This window comes from Microtus ochrogaster, linkage group LG5, assembly GCF_000317375.1.
Source record: "Microtus ochrogaster isolate Prairie Vole_2 linkage group LG5, MicOch1.0, whole genome shotgun sequence".
Taxonomy (NCBI): domain Eukaryota; kingdom Metazoa; phylum Chordata; class Mammalia; order Rodentia; family Cricetidae; genus Microtus; species Microtus ochrogaster.
The window spans coordinates 5387151-5404481 of record NC_022031.1 but is presented as its reverse complement, the minus strand read 5'-3'; the positions used below and the strand labels follow the sequence as shown (position 1 = coordinate 5404481).

General features: G+C 35.7%; 1 protein-coding gene across 8 annotated transcripts in view; it reads right to left on the bottom strand.

Annotated features, from left to right (window-relative positions):
• Ralyl (RALY RNA binding protein like) overlaps positions 1–17331 on the bottom strand; it is a 781615-nt gene that overhangs the window by 47456 nt on the left and 716828 nt on the right. For 7 of the 8 annotated variants that reach the window (XM_005361821.2, XM_005361822.2, XM_026786636.1 and 4 more), the window contains one exon: positions 9056–9228. The exons of the other annotated variant lie outside the window; for it this stretch is intronic. In XM_005361821.2, the coding sequence (XP_005361878.1) occupies positions 9056–9228 (173 nt within the window). The remainder of the gene's footprint in view (positions 1–9055; positions 9229–17331) is intronic. 8 annotated transcript variants of the gene reach the window in all.

Here is a 17331-nt window from a genome sequence, read left to right as displayed (position 1 = left end):
GTCACGTGGGTCCAGGTCATCAGACTCTCTTTTTCTCCTAAACTTCACTCACACCTACTTCAATGCCTCCCATTACTTGCTTTGTGGTTATCTTCAACATCCTTTGTTAGCTGCAGTTCCTCTTGCTAGTGATATACCTTTGTTAAGAGGGTCCCAATCACCCATGCTCCTAAAATATTTCAATTTCAGAACTGACTTGGACAACCCAGGAAAACAGTTCTGATATAAGGAAAGGCTCTTTGACTACATTTTCCCCAGCACAACCAGACCCTGCTTTCAGATGAAAGATGTTTCACAGTTAATATTATATAGTTAATCTGTATTTTCTTAGTTCCTTTCAGAACTCTCAAATGCATTCCAGATAAGTACTCCTGCAAACTAACATCCTCAGTTTTCCTGCCTTTTGTTCCTATAGGTGCAATATCTTCCACTTTCACTGGACTTCATACTTCTGCTCCCAAATACCAATGTTATGAACTTATATGTTTTAAATGTAATTTCAAAATAAAATCCCCCCCCCCCTCAGAAATCCTTAATTTTACCTTTGCTTTGGTCAGTCTCTCCCAGTAGACAGACAATCAATGGCTGACTGCTTCAACAACTTTAGTGTCAGCCCCAGCTGTTTCCTCAGAAGCTACATTCTGACCTGAAAGACTACACTTCCATAGTCACAGAACCTAGACATTGACTGGTCTTCCTGACCTTGTCAAGAAACCCAGCTTTCTTGGGTGCCCTAACAATGGTGTACCAATGTCTCAGCCAGAGAGAAAACACCCACTCACCCAAAACCCAGGGACCATAATAAAAGAAAAAGATGGGATTGAAATGTCTTTAGTAGGCCTTTGTATGGCAGGCATGATTTGGCAAGCCTTCTCTTTCTTCTATCCCCTAGTCCTTGCTCAAAACTGTTAGAGTACATTTTTAAAGCTAGCCTCCAGACTTTATTCTCTTATTTGGACACTGACTCATTCCTGAGTAAAAACACTAAGATTCAACAACTATAATTAATTATTTGGCTAATATTTCTAATCAGGATTTACTAACTCAACCTAACGCAGACTCCCTTTGCCGTGGGACAATTGTCTATATTCTGTCAATTATATTTTAAACAAATGCTGATTGGCCAGTAGCCAGGCAGGAAGTATAGGTGGGACAACCAGACAGGAAGTAGAGGTGGGTCAATGAGAACGGGAGAATTCTGGGAAGAGGAAAGCTTGGTCGGCAGTCATGACCCAGCCACAGAAGAAGCAAGATGTGACTGCCTTGCTGAATAAGGTACCAAGCCAAGTGGCTATCGTAGACAAGAATAATAGGCTAATATAAGTTTTAAGAGTTAATAAGAAGCCTGAGCTAATGGGTCAATCAGTTTATAACTAATGTAGACCTCTCTGTGATTTCTTTGGGACTTAGTGATTGCAGGAACTGGGCAAGACAGAAAACCTCAGACAATGCCCCTTTCCTCATAAAACCCACTCCTGCAGAAATACCCTCTCTTGCTCTATTGTTCCTGTTGCCTCTCTTATTTCTCTTGCTTCTCTTGCTTTTCTTTTCTCTTGTTTGTTTTTGCTTGATGCTACTGCTGCTGCTGCTGTTGCTATGCAACCTCTCTGTTTTATAAATATCCTTTATGCTTAGAATTTGGTATCTGGGTAGGTCCTGTACAGATTTCAGGGGCTGAACTTAAGTACCTTAAGCATTTATTAATCCAATCAAGTTGACAAGCAAAATTAACCATCATGTGTCCTCTCTTTGTTAATTCAGCATCCAACCTCATCACTTTAAACAGTAACATTCCACATCTGCCCTCATATAGGCCCATTTGCCTAGCACAGCCCAAGTGTGTCATCAAAAGCCAAGTCACATCTCACTCCTGTGATGAAAGCATAGTAACTGGCCAGTGGGCCATGGGCATCTATGTTTCTTATCATGACACTACTCAGAATATGTGATATCTTTCCTTATTCCTTAGTCTCTAATCTATGAACAGGAGCTATTGCATGGTGAAGACTGACATAATTTAAGGTAAGATTCTCTGGATCTCAAGTTAAAAGAAAATTATGGCTAAATTACACAGATTATGGGACAACTTTCATACATTTTTGTGTTTATAATTCTAATAACTTCATTTCGTTCTTGCTAACATTTTAATTTAAATGATAACAAAAGAAACAAGCAAGGAGAACGTCCAAGTGAATGTTTTCATCATGAAAAGGAAAAAGATGTTTCAGCAGTAGATAACTTGTGACTTTCTTATAAGCAAAGGCCAAGAATATTGATCTGCATGCTTTGTGCATTTCGATTTCCAATAGTTTTACCACAATGCTTACTTTGAGTTCCCTTCAACTACAGAATTAGATTGTGGTCAGATTTTCCCAAAATGTGTAGAATTTAATAACTGGAAGACTCAGGTGGCTTACTGCTTTGTTGAATGCTTTGTTAAATACTTAAAGAGGAATTACAATATAGTACTCAATTTGCATGCCTAACTACTACATAGTCTAGCTAGGTATTTCTCTGATTCTTACTAGAATTCCCTGATTAGGTTACTTATAATCATCAAAGGCAAAAGTCATTGCACGTAGAATTCAAAAGAACTCCAATTTTCCTTAATTTATTCAAACACTTTGCTTTCTATAACTTTTCTAGGCCATTCATTGATGATTGTTCTCTGTAGCACTAATTCCTGGATTGTTTCCATATATGAACTCAATTGGTGCTTTTAGCAATCACTAGATATTAGAAGTAAATTGGCCAGAAAAAGTGTTGCCCTTGGGCAGAGTGTTTCTTTCTTTTTGAGTTGGCTGATGACTAAGCATTTTTCTAGCTGCTTTTACTAGTGATACTATTAATTTCTGTAAAAAGAATGTAAGTTTGATGAAAATAAGAAAAAGAAAAAGGAACATCTTAGGTTTGAATTTACCAGTCCTGTCACATAAAATATATAACCTACATTTTCTTCTTTGTATGTGTGTCAGGGGTGGAATGAGGGTGATGTATACAGATGTGTGTGAGTCTATGCCCATGAATGTGCAGATGATATATGCAGATGTGTGTGAGTCTATGCCCATGAATGAGGAATGAGGATTGAGAGTGATATATGCAGATGTGTGTGAGTCTATGCCCATGAATGTGCAGAGGCCACAGGGGTGTTTTCAACACTCTTCACTAACATCCTCTGTCTTGTTCACTTCAGGAAGAGTATTTTACATAGCCTAGAGCAAGGCCGACAGCCAGTAAACCCCATCAATCCTGACTGTGCCTCAGACACTGCGGTTACAGGTACACACAATCATGCCTGCTTTTACAGAAGTTCAGAGAGTCTGAATCCATGTCATCACAGCTGTTCAGGAAGTTTTCTCACCTACTAAGTCACCTCTAAAGACTTCTAAGGTATTCTCAGTTTCAAGTAGGTATTTCTTAAATTATATGAGAACAATGAAGGAAAATCAGAAAAGTTTTTCTTTGACAGAAACACTGCTGTCTCTTTAATTTATCACCTTTCAAGGAAGAGTTCCAAGCACCTCTTACCAGCATTCTCTACTGACAAAGCTCAATGTGTGCTATGCTTCTCCTAAGAGCTCATTCTTATATACGCCTTCACCCCTTCACATGCATTCTTATACTTGTGGGCCATAGCCTTAACAATAAGCAAAATGCTTATCCTTTAAAGAAGTAATATTTTCATTTTTTACTTTTACAGCACAAGCTCAGTGTCATTCTTTAATAAAACCTTATAAATGTCTACTAGTATATATATTTACAGGTAAGGATAGAGTGGCCTTTTGAAAGTGTATGTAAGGCACATTGATATGGTGTTCAATTTTAAATAAATTTTAATTTACATTTAATTATATGATAAATATATTGGCATAGAGTTCTGTAGCACCATTTTTAGCTTTGGATGATTTCTCAATAATGAAGACAAAGTTTGCTTTTTAGTACATGAGGGGAATGTGCCATGTCTCTAAGACATTAAGCTACCTGAGACAAGAAGCCAACTTCATGGAAACATAATTCCACACATGAAGTAATCAATGCATTTATTTTTTTCACTTTTTGACAGTACTGTGTTTTGCTCAGTAGGGTTCTAATGCCATATGACTAGACTGACACACGGAAATTGATTTCATTCAGTAGATATTCAGTAGATGTTGCTTGGCAGTCAGTATACATGTCCTCAGCTTCCCTCAGTTTCACACATGACCTGTCACCTATCCCACCTTTTCATTGTCTTGGACCTTAAGTGGCTTAGATTGGATCCCTACTTCTGTGTTCACTGTATTGGAATGAAATTGTGCTTCTGCTTCATTTAGCAACTGAGCATTTGGGAAGGAGAATGTATTTGACTTCTGTCACCTGCTACATTGCGTCATCTGTCTGCACATGTATAATGCCTTCTGTTACGGCAAAAGAGAAGTTTTGTTCTTTTACTTTCTAAACTCCATGGTTTCTATTTCTGTAAGAACGACTCGACAGTAAAATCATCCACATTCATTACATTTATAATCCCAGAAAAAAAAAAGTGAAGTGACATACACAGTAAGATTTAATTATTTAGCTCCCCAAGCTTCGTATTATAAAACAAAGACTTAGAGCAAAAATCTTAGCACTTTTAGTCACAATGTCTCAAATCCCTCAGTTTCTGCGTGGGTTGGTATAATAAAATCACCAAGGTTTGATCTTATTCACATGACTGCACAATCAGGCTCTGTCTAATCAGAATTGTCACTTCTCTGAAACATGATCACTCAGAAGTATAGACAAACCAAATAGATTTCAAAGTTGGACCTGGGGAAATAACTTGTCTTGTCAAACAAGCATGAGGACCTGAGTTGGGATCCCCAGTACTCATGTGAGAAAGTCAGGGATGGAAGAAATGTAACTCTAACCCAAGAGTAGAGATAGAGACAGATAGAACACTACAGTGCCCTGGTCAGAGAGTGTAGCCAGTTGGTGAATACCAGGTTCAGTGATGTATTTTGTCTCATTCATTATACATGATGGAGAAAAATCAAAGAAGGCATTTAATATTGATCTCTATTTCTCTCATCATCCATAAGCATATTTCCTCCCACACAGCTGTACCTGAATTTACATAGGCTCATGCATATAACAGCACACACAAATATGCACACAGAAATATGTACGAACACACAAATATATGAATAAATTTGTGAATTAATATTGTTATGTTATACGCAACAAATTTAACTTTCAACAAAGTTATTTCTTTAAAGTGATTCAATTTGACTGGAAAGTGACAGATCTGGGACTAAAAACAGACACGCAACTTTTTATTTTCAACACCGGAACTACTTTCATTGTTTACTTCTGTGAATAGTTGGAATGATCTCATAATGGTTTAAATGATCCAATCTTGATCTTGGTTCTTCAGTTTTTCATCTGTGGTGACTTTTGATCCTGACACTTTCACTATGCCCTCCCATGAATCATGTCATCACGTGCCACCCATACGTCTGAACTCAGTCTTTAATTGTGAGACTCCACCTTTTGCTACTTCTCTTTGGGCCATTTTTCTATTCCTTAAACACAATGGAATTGTTCTTTCCCCCTTGCAAGGTTCTGAAAGTTGCTTTTCTGTAAAAGCTATAATATTTCATTTTGCTCTATGGTAATTAAAACAGAATGGAGGCCTTTCATCTCTGCCTTCATTTTGTATCTGTTTCCTTCAAGTGGGAGTCACAGTTCTGCTCAATTCTGCATATTGGTATGTTCAAAGTTTCAAGAGGATCTGTCTCAAAACTGGTGATAACTAATGTATCTCTTCTTCTTTTGGGGATTAAACTAAAATATCAAGAGTTAAAAGGCATACTGTCACTTCTACAATGTCTTTCTAGAATTCCCCAGAAAAAGTCTATTAAAAGTCTATAGTCCTTGCTAAAAGCCTAAAGCCCTTTGGTTTCTAGGAAATGAAAAGCCCCTTAGACAGATGTCCTTGTGAACAAGAGCTCTCTCTTATGTAAGAGCAAATACTTCAGAAGAACTAGCCTGTGTCTTCATGTGACAAGGGTTTGTCACATGAATTAGTTTGTGGAACTAGAACAGAAGAAGCAATAATCAACAGCACACAGACTGGTAAGGGTTCCTAAATCGCATAATCCTCTCTCCCACAGTTCTCCCTCAATGCAAGCCAAAAGTTCCTGATGTTTCCAGGATGGGCTTTGTGCTTATAGCTTCTGTCTTTCTTACATGGACATTTTGGTAGTAATACTTTCACATCTTTTCATTTATTTGCTTCATCTGTGGATAGTGACCAGTCCTGACATGTGGATAGTAGCCAATCTTGACTTTGGCTTCTTTGGTAGGAATCAGACTAGTTTCACAGTTTTACCACTTCAGCCCCTTCCTATATTTCTTTCCTTCTTCATCAAGTTCAAATGCACAGTCCTTCTAGTCAGTAACTCTTTTAACAGTTGTTCTCATTTCCCCTTATTTTTCAGTTGCTGGACTCTCTGGAGCCTATGTAACCAGAAACTTTCTGAATGGGACATGGAAGTTTGCTTTAGCAAGTTCTCCAATGTATTTACAAAGTACTACTCTATTATTGGTTGGTCTCTGACATCAACTCACTCTAAATACTGCAAGTCTTTATGCATTTTGCAAATTAAGAGTCTTACATGCTTTTCCCTTTCTGTTAGCTTTTTCAAAACCTTCTAGCTCTGCAAATCTGTGACATAATTTATACATTTTACGTGCCCTCTGACACTGACACCAGATCCTCAGATACCCTATAGTGGAAGAATATTACTTGAGGCAAGTGCAGATGACCTTGCTTTCTGTTTCAATACTTTTTCACTTTTTTTGAATTTCCCTTTCCTTATATCTTTCCTACCACAGTCTTATACATATCATTACCTGATTTAAGTATTTGGGTTCTAAATGTAATGAAAGCATTACAAAGTTTTAAATGAGGACAAGATGTTATCTGAAAAGTAGTAAATGAATATATTTTTTCTATGTATAGACTGATTTAACAGAGAAGGAGACAAATCCATTATATGAGAAAAGAAAACCAGTTGATAAAAAAAATAAAGAGAAAAGTGGATTGGGTCAAACATATTTGTAGTGGAAACTCAGTTTGGGATGCTATTTGGAGGCAAAATTAATAAGTAATAAAAGAGGAGAAAATGAGCTCATCCCTGTCACTGTCACAACTGTGAATATAGGTGAAAGTGTTTACAGAATGAAGAAGCATCAGAAGAGAGAGGGAAAACAATCAAGAGTACTCTGACCATGCTGCTTCAGATTTTTAGTGGCTAACAGTGTGCTGTCAGTCATGTGAAGCATTTACAAATACAGATGGGGATTTAGAGATCCTTAGTCTGCAGAAAATGCTTAAAGCTCTGATACTCTGTGAGTTCAGTTTTGAAAAGTGATAGCAACAGTTATGGCCTACTGGGATACTTAAAGATGGTGGTATATCTAACAAAAGAAACTAAAAGTGAAGCCTTGGTAAATAAAGGGAATCTCAGAGAAAAGGAAGTAGTTAGTTATACATAATCCTGCTGAGAAACAAATGAAGAGAGGCAACCATTGGAAATGGTAACTTCAAATCTCCCTGGCAGACTCTTCAAAAGGAAGATATCTCTTTTAAGAAGTCAGAAGAGAGCAAGTCAGAGAAAGTATGCTATTGAGTTAGGTTTCATCTACAAATCACTGAGAAACCTTTGTCCTTCCTTCTCGTCTTTGATCAATACCATCCATTGTAATTCTAAAGCAGTGGACAGACTTTACATTTTGAGAACTTCAATCTGAAATGAAATTTGAAGAAAACATGGTAACTGTTGAAAGCTTATAAAAAAGTTTAATGGATGTGCCATGGCATTTAAATGAAGTGGGGTCCTAAAATACACATAGAATTTTGATATACTAAAATCTCATTAAATTGGTTGATGGTTTTACCATCATATCAAACAAAAAGGATAATAACCAAAACAATATTACTTAAGGAACAGTAGGTTTTAAAATAAATTGGAATACAATATATCCTGGAAGAACCTATTATTTATATATTTAGTAAATATATGTATACATAATATCATTTATAGATACAATTGAGAGTTAATCATGTATACAAAACACTCTAACACACATATACACACTTTTTGTACTTTTACTAATCAAGTTCTTTAGATATACTGTTTAATCTCATGGTTAATGAGATATCAACATCTTTTGACTAAGTGTCTATCTGATGTAGTTGTCAAGGAAAATGTACCTGGAATTGAACAGTATACTAATTTCAGCACTGCAAAAAGGAAACATTTAAGAATCAAGTCTGACCCACATTCCTAAACAACAGCAATCCATTAACAAGTGGCACTGATTTTGGAAATGATGAGGAGACAACATACTAATGGGTTCCTATGGCATGCCATTTGTGGAGAGAATGACTGGCTACAAAGCTAGCGTGCATGATTATTGCCAGTGAGTAAAACTATTGAACTAAAGGGAACTGGGCAAATGAGATATCTCAGTAGGTATGTGTGCTTTCTTTAAAGACTAACATGCTGAGTCTCTCCTAGAGTTCACATGGTAGAAAGAACTGACTACAACAAGTTTGTTTTGTGATCTGGACTCATGGGTTAAAGCATGTGTACACAAGCATAGACATAGTGAATAGCTAAATAAAGAATAAATAACTAAAAAAAAATTTTAAAAAGGTTCCACTTGTCTTGCAATAGATGGCTTTTGTAACAAGTATATTATGTCCACTTACTTAACTGAACAAATGCATATTTTCTTTCATGATAAAGAATGTGGGGAAGAAAATCTTTCATTTGGGACCTTATGCATACCTAGCATTATATATAGCACTTATATTTTACATTCATTTTCACTTTCATAATTTAAATTAGTAAAAAATATATTGAGCACTTGCTATGTGCAAAGCACCATGCTGAGGTTCCTTTGAATATATTCATAAGAGATAAAGTAGCCCCAAATGATTTACTCCTTGTTTTAGAATGGATTCTCTGGTCCAATTCTATTGCTGTCACCCAACAGATGTGGACACCAAACATGGCATTCCTACCAGCTCGTGACCCCCATCTTCATCGAAGTCCTCCTCTACCCCATCAGTCATTTCTCCTCCATCCGCTTCATGCCCTCCTTCAGCAGGCTCCTCTGTGGAGTGGTCTGCATTCTCTGACACACACTCGTCTTGGGTCAGCTCTATACTCGCTTCCAATTGCTTCTTCTGAGCTTCTAGAGGGAGAAAGCAGATGACTACTACCTTGGGTTGCTAATGAGTCATTTGGAAAAACCATGAAAAGACAGGGAACTCTTAAAAAGAATAAGCTGTTAAAAGCATGTACAAGATGGGGGATATTTTCAGTGAATTTAGTCAATACTTGAATTATATGCTTACATTTATATATGTTTACAAGTAAGCAATTTATTTAAAAAATTAAATTGGCAAAAATTAGTGTCTTAAGATAGTGAGAATATATAAATGAATATTTACATTAGTATACTGATCTTCCTAAATAATTCATTTTTTATAAGACTCTAAGAAGGATAGTCTCTCTGGGCGAAAAATAGTGATGACAAACTGCCTAGAACCACAGTCAGGATTCATTATTTAATGGGAGTATGGTGCTTTGCAAGGAAGACATAACTAACCCCCATGTGCCTATTTTCTCTTCTTTCTACATGATAAGTGTTTCCTAAACTTTTTAGATTTGTTGCAGGAAATAAAAGTGCTATCACAGTAGTTTGCAAATAATAAGTGCTCAACAAGAAAAGCTACACTCCATACTAACAGAATTCCCTCTGTTTGCGGAAGCTCATACATGGAAGTAGTTGTTTCTCTCCTGGTTCTCCTATGAACATGTCAAGCAGCACTGGACAAATAGGAAAACATCCTGTTTTTCTCTCTGCAATATTCCCCTGTGTGTTCACAACTCTCTTAATAGCTATGTTGTTTTTATTAATTGTGCTTACTGTTATTTTTAATAACTTAGTATTGCATTGTTTGATTAAAGCTTTAAACAGGCTTTATTTGATTTTACTCATTTTTCATGACAATAAAAAAACTTAGTAAAATGATGTGGGAGTGTCATATATCAATCTGTTGATTTCATTGGTTAAGGAATAAAGAAACTGCCTAGGCCCCTTGATAGGCCAACCCTTAGGTGGGTGGAGTAAACAGAGCAGAAGGCTGGGAGAAAGAAGCTGAGTCAGGGAGTCGCCATGTGTCCCACTCCAGACAGATGCAGGTTAAGATCATTCCTGGTAAGCCAGCTTGTGTGCTACAAAGATTAATAGAAATGGGTTAGATTAATATGTAAGAACTAGCCAATAAGAGGCTGGAACTATTGGAGCCAGGCAGTGTTTAAAAGAATACAGTTTCCGTGTAATTATTTCGGGTATAAAGCTAGCCGTGCAGGCGGCCGGGTGCTGGGGATTCAGCCCCGCCGCTCCTAATTCAACAGTAAAAGTCTGGGACATTTATTTCATATTATTTTTTCATAATGTGAGTAAAGAGGAAACTAGCCATTGATCTTTAGATTTTGACTCAACACAATAATCTTTGAAAAAATGTGCTACATAATTATTAGAGGTAACTATTCTACACATTGTTGAATATCATCACAGCAATGATTTCTATAAATAATATGTCTATGCATTATTCCTTTTCAGTCATCCAAATAATAGATGTGGTTAAAAAAAAGACAAAAATGCAGGATGTGTCCTGTCCTCTACCAGATGAGAGGGCTCTAATTCTACTCAAGTTTCTTAGAAGTGACACTGTAGAAATCAGGGGTCATCCTAAGTTTTCCCACATGCTTACATCATAAAAATCCATGAACTTTGCTCTGAAGATTAACAATATGTTAAAAATATTAACAATAGGTATGTGGAAAATGTTTTATAAACTGACAAAGATGGCATACATGTATACAATTGCATTAAAGGGGACAATGCATTCACACATACACACACATACACACACACACACATATATTATACATATATATATATGCATGCCTTAATACTAACAAAAGTATCAGTTTGTATCAAGGAATGGTGACTAAAAATCTTGTGGACATCAGACCTTGCTTCATAATAATTATAATTAGAGTAAATGATTAAAGCAGGAATATTAAAAATGACCTCTTTTTTTTCTTGGTATATCCACAGAACTATTTCTGTCAATTAATTAGCCTCAAAGACCATGTAACCAAAGACCATGTCAAGATGAGCTTCATGTCCGTGTGCACATAGGATGTACTGGTAAAAGCTGCAGCACTGTGGATTTTTCCTTCTCTCTTATGGCCATGTGATTTTTACTGGGGAAAGTACTCTGAAGATCATAAAGTAGCTCTTATATATCTAGCCAAAAGACTTTGATTTGCTTTTTCTAAATCTAAGTAACTGCTATCAAAATTAAATTAGAACTCTTGTTCAGTTGTTTAACCGGTGACTCCTTAGTGTTTGAACTCCCTAAGAAATATGACATCTATCCTCTCAAGGTCATTGCCAGGCTCATAGAGCAATACAGATGTTCACTGCAAACTGGGGTTTATTTACAGGTAATTTGTTTTATGCTCTATTATTTTATATGCATGGTAAGTAGTAGTGATGCTGTAAGTTATTAGAATTTAAGACATAGGGTTCATACTACTGCTAGTTACTATTCCTATGAACTTTAGTTTTCTTCTCCAAAAGGTAAATGAAAATATAACAGTACATTCCCAAAGTCATTGTTTTCTTGAATGAGGAAAGGGTGTGAATATGTCTTGCAATTGCAGAGACTACACAAATACATCAGCATAAAAGCTCAAAACAGTTTACAGTGAACCATTTATTGATTATTTAGTTAGTTTACAGAAATCTTTCTCATCAAAAACCTCTACTTCTGATTTTTAAGAACCTATTGAAGACATTTCACATTGACTTTTACATGGCCTTCTTACTTTTGTCTAAAAAAACAAAATCTTAAATTACACTCTGGCGTTTGTACACACAATATGCCTGTAATTCCTCTGAAAGTATATTTCAAAGATAACAGGATATTACTATGGTTCAAAGCTAGAAAGAAAAACCTGTAAGTTATCCTCATCCATTCATTCATTAACCTGAAACCTTAAATGTTCAGGAGAAAGTATCTGGGTTGAAAATATAAGCCCCTTAAATATAATGCTAATTGATTCATGGGATTTAACAGTTTAATCGAAATTAGGCAGGCCTGGATTTTTGTAAGGTGTAGTCAGCAGAGACCTTTGTAATTGGCTCAGTGGAAATTATCACATACCAAAAATACCACATGCCAAGAATAGAATCCATGAATAAATCAGACATTAAAGCATAGTTGTTCACTAAGCTGCAGCTACGTGGTTTAATAGCATCAATTTTCATGTAAAAAAATCTTGCTGAAATGATTGTCTATGAATAATTATCCAATTTATTTCTTTTAGAAATGAATAATACTGTTTGGTTTAATGTAAATTTTGTAGCATTTATTTTATCTGCATAATTCTTTTTGTGAACATGTGGAAAATTGCATTTGTTTGTGTTTGAGGGTATGAATGCACATGTGAGCATTTTTAAATATTAGGAGATTCTTCCTGCAGAAATATTTGCATCCATCTTTTTTCTTTTTTGGGGGGAGGGGTGCTATTGTCTAGGTCACAGCCTTACACGAAAACATTTGTTGAATGTATTCATGAGTTGTGGGGAATACAGTAATAAAATCTTCTGTCTACATTTTAAATCCTTTCTATATGAACAAAATGGCAGTTGAATTTGGTACTATGATAGCAAAATGATAGTTCTGAGGATTCAAAATAAACATTCTTGCTACATTCTGTACCAATATTGGCCCTGAGATATTCTTAGAGGAGAATTGTTCATACATTTATTGACAATTCTTCAAAAGAAAAATAAATGTATAGCATTCATGGAAAAGTGCTACTTTTATGTTTTGGCATGTCTTGGAGCCTTACTGTTGGTTTATTTATGTTAAAGTGATGAATTCTTTTCTGAGCAGAGAAATGAGTTAATCTTAAAATGTTTTTTAAGAAGTGTGGATCAGAGCTAAAATAAGCTAGCAATTAATGCCAAATATAAAATCTGGGAATTTTCTAAAGTATAAAATTAATGCAGAATAAAAATATTTATAATGACAACATGTTTGTGAGGTAGTGAGCTCTTCTGGAGTGCTGGGCTTAGAGTAGTCCTGAGCACTAGCCTTGGGACACACTTCAACACAGCATTATGTTACTGTATTTGGAAACTGTTGCACAAATAAAGCAAGTGAGAGTAGGAAGCCACAGGAAGACTTCAGAGTCCACAGGCTCAGCAGTCTCCTAATGCATCCAGGATACAGACACGCTTATTTGGCATTTCTTCAAAGAGAAGATAATCTCCAATTTCAAGAACTAAAAAATCCATTCAGTTATGGAACATACTTTAGCTAAACAGTGACTATCAAAGGAAAAGAAATGCAAATGTTTGGTATTTCTGATTAAGGGGAAATATTTATGGCTCCAAATGAAATAAAAAGAAGTCATTTGATATTAAATTTCTGTTCTGATATGAAAAGTTGTTTCATTTTGCTTTTTCCCCAGCATATATCGCTTCACTTTGAAAGCAGCATGTGTTTCAGGAAACGAGTTACAGTTGTTGGGATTTCTCATCAAAGCCTCTTTACTAAACTGTGTTTTCTTCACAGTTATTACTAATATGACTGAAAATTGGATGAGGTGGCAATCAAGCTTTTTGACATGCTGGTTTAATTACCAGCTAAACTGTACTTAGCAGAGGGCAGAAAGGATTAATGATGCAAAATCACTTCACTTATTTATTATAGCCAAGTAAGTAAGTTTTGCAATCAATATTTTCCAAAGTATTATTAAACTTATTTTTAAAAGACTCTACTTTAAACATTTTTATGAATTTTGATTCAATTATTAAAAATGTTGCTGCTAATTATCCAATTAATTATAAATGCTATTGCTAATAACCACAGGAATGTTACTTATGAGAAATGCATTTTGATTAAAATATTAGTTTTTTAGAGAGAATTAACACAGAGATGTTCATGTGAAATGCAAAATAATTTAATCTAATCATCAAAAAATAATATGCTTAATTAAATATTGGAATTGGAAAGATACTGTTTCTCTCATTTTGCAAATCTTTTATTGATTTTTATTGAGCTCTACATTTTTCTCTTTCCCCTCCCTGCCTCTCACCTCCCCTTCAACCCTCCCCCAAGTTTTTGTAAATTTTATGAGGAAACTTTTCCAAATGTCTCAGAACTAGGTAGTTAGATTCAATCTCTGAGTGGTATGCTTGCAATTTTGTCTCCCTTCTGTCTGGAGCCTTCTGTTTCAGTAATGTGAATCCACCTCCCATATGAAAAATGGGCCTGAGAGAAAACAAACAAGAAGTGGTGTTTCTTAGGGAGTGAAAATGTCTTAAGTGAACTGTGGTGGTGGCTGCATCATTCAGTAAAATTATCTTGAAGTGAAGTATATGTGAAGTATATCAACATGTGTATTAAATAACTGTGAGCATGGCAAAGCAATCAACACTGGATATGGGCAGTGGTCTGATGGAAACAGGAGTTACGGGTTGAGTACAACTAGCAAGAGAGAGTTTGGGAAACACCAAGTAGCTGAGTAATAGAAGATAGTGCTGACATTTGTGAATGGAATTGACAAGATTTACAGCATAGTGGTGCGTCACAGAGAGAACACAGAAGAAAATGCCATCACAACTTGAGTAATAACAAAACTGTAATCACTAAGATAGTATCCATGTTTGCCTGCACTTAACTAAACTTTGGGTAGAGTTCTTGCTGTCCCCAGGTTCACACTCCCTCCTAGAATCTTCACAATGGAAAACGTTTGATTATTTCTCCTTTCTTTGCCCATTGGATCTTTTCCACCGATGAATGTTCTCCATATCTAGGGCCCATCCCCCTGACAAGTCATCATATGAATAGACAAACCCAGTCTCTCAGTCTGTTTGGAGAAAAAAGCATAACTTTGCTAAAGACAAATATCAATCACAATTTACCTAACAACACTGGGCAGGAACTGCCAACACATCACAGCATAGCTCAAGCAGTTTGTCTAACATTTGAAAATTTTCTGGCCTGATCTTTAATCAGAGATGAGTTCTGTGCCCAACTCTGATTGCAATAATAGTCTGGAAGAGAGTCTCGCTGTTTTTGCCTTGTGTGCAGTACAGGTATGCTTTTCTGTATATCTGAGGGTAAGGTGGAACATTATTCCAGTAAGAACTTCAAAAGTGTCCATCTAATTTGCCTCGCTCAAGTTGACTTCTTTACTAACCTTCAGTTTTTGTAGTTCCATATTAACAGTTCCTGACTGTCCACCATTCTTCTCTTTGAAGAATTTTACTCTCCCATCTGATTCTTCTACATATACTTCAGTTAGACCTCCATAAATGTTCTGTTGACATAATCCTCACTGCCTTAGAGACTCGATTTTGGTCAAATAACAAAACTGTACTCACTTTGCATCTCCCTAAAAAATATTGAAGCTATTCTGATTAGATCAATTTTCATTGTTTACATTGCTTTAAGCTTATAAATATATTGAGCAACTAAATAGTGAGTATACACTAAATACTATTTTCCTGAACTTTCTTTTAAAATATTTATTTACATATTGCTATGTATGTCTGTTTATATGTATTCAGCACTCTTAACTGATGGGTCATGTCTCCAGTTCACTGAACTTTTTTTTAAATTTCCTTATAATTTAAAATGCCTTATCTTTCAAGTAAATTAGTTTTAAGAGACTACTCTATGTATTTATGGAAATTCATCCCTTCCCTAGAGAGTTGTGCAAATTATCTCAAGCATTAGTTATTTTTTTCAACATCTTTGGCTGAATTATGTGCCTTTGTCCCTAATTCGGCTCATGTTTCTGATCTAGCTTATGTCTCTGCAAGTTCTTGGCCAGTTTCTCTCTTAGGATCCCCTTTAACGGCCATCTCAATGATCCCTTTTGCCCAAGTCATCTTCAGGTGCCTGTTTTGGGAATGCTATATTTCCATTTTCTGCATGCTGTTTGTTTGGTAGTGTATTTCCACAATATTCTATGGAGTTGAGACATGTGTGAAGACAGACACAAGCTGATGCAAGTACCTATCTTGACTTCCTTTGCAATGCACTAAAACACAACTCAAACTAAATAGGAATTGGTTAAAAAAATAAAATATCTAGCCAATCAAAACATCAAGCTATTTCTAGACAACATTTTTACTTTAGCTGATCAATATTTCATTTCCTTTGTTCCTGAGAACACTTTGCTCTGATTGCTAGGTAGAGTTCTAACAATTTCTTTTGCATAAATTTCTGAATGCTCAAATATTCCATTAAAATTAAATGCATCTTTTAGCATGTGACCTGGAGATAAATCTTTTGCATATCTGGAAATACTGTTTATTCATCTGCACACCAGCTTTTGGGTGCCTGAAGACAGCTCTTATGCTTTGACTTTCAATTTCTCTTTCTTTATGTGAAAACATTTCCCTCTTTCTTTTCCTTTGTTTTTCCTTCCTGCTCTAGTATAGTCTTTTCCTTCCCTGGTTCTAGAATAACACAATGGCATGGTTTGATTTGCATCCATAGTCTCATGTTTTTCTTTAGGTACTTGGTAGATCCTCAAACTGGTTGACTATGTCTTTCAGGTTTTGTTTCCTTTTTTTAAGAAAATGAAATTTTTTTTAATGGTCTTTCATAGTTTTTTTGGACAACCGGTTTGTCCAAATTATTCTATAATTTTATGTTTTCTTATCTTCATGCACAACTTTTTTATAACTTTTCATTTGAGTTTCTTCATCTTCATCCTCAAATCACCCTGAGTTATTCATTTGTGCTACTATATGCTAATTCCTATAAACTCTTATGTACCCTTTGAACATTGGCTTTTAGAATTTTGTTCTTATTTCATCAATACAGTTTTTTTCTCTCCAAAGAAATCAGTCGGTTTTTGCTGCTGTTGTTGTTGTTGTGTTTTAAAGTTTTGTCCCTCTCTTCAATCTGTTTCCTCTGAATCCTTTGGTTTTTTGTTTTGTGCGTGTGTGTGTGTGTGTGTGTGTGTGTGTGTGTGTGTGTGTGTGTGTGTGCACGCACATGCATGTGCACTTTTAATATTTTCTTCTACCTGGCAATTGATCATTAGTTTTTCCTATCATTTGGGAAGCATTTAGGTACACACCACTGCCATGTAAGCACTTCCTTCCTTCCTTCCTTCCTTCCTTCCTTCCTTCCTTCCTTCCTTCCTTCCTTCCTACTTTCTTTCTTTCTTTCCTTACTTCTTTCTT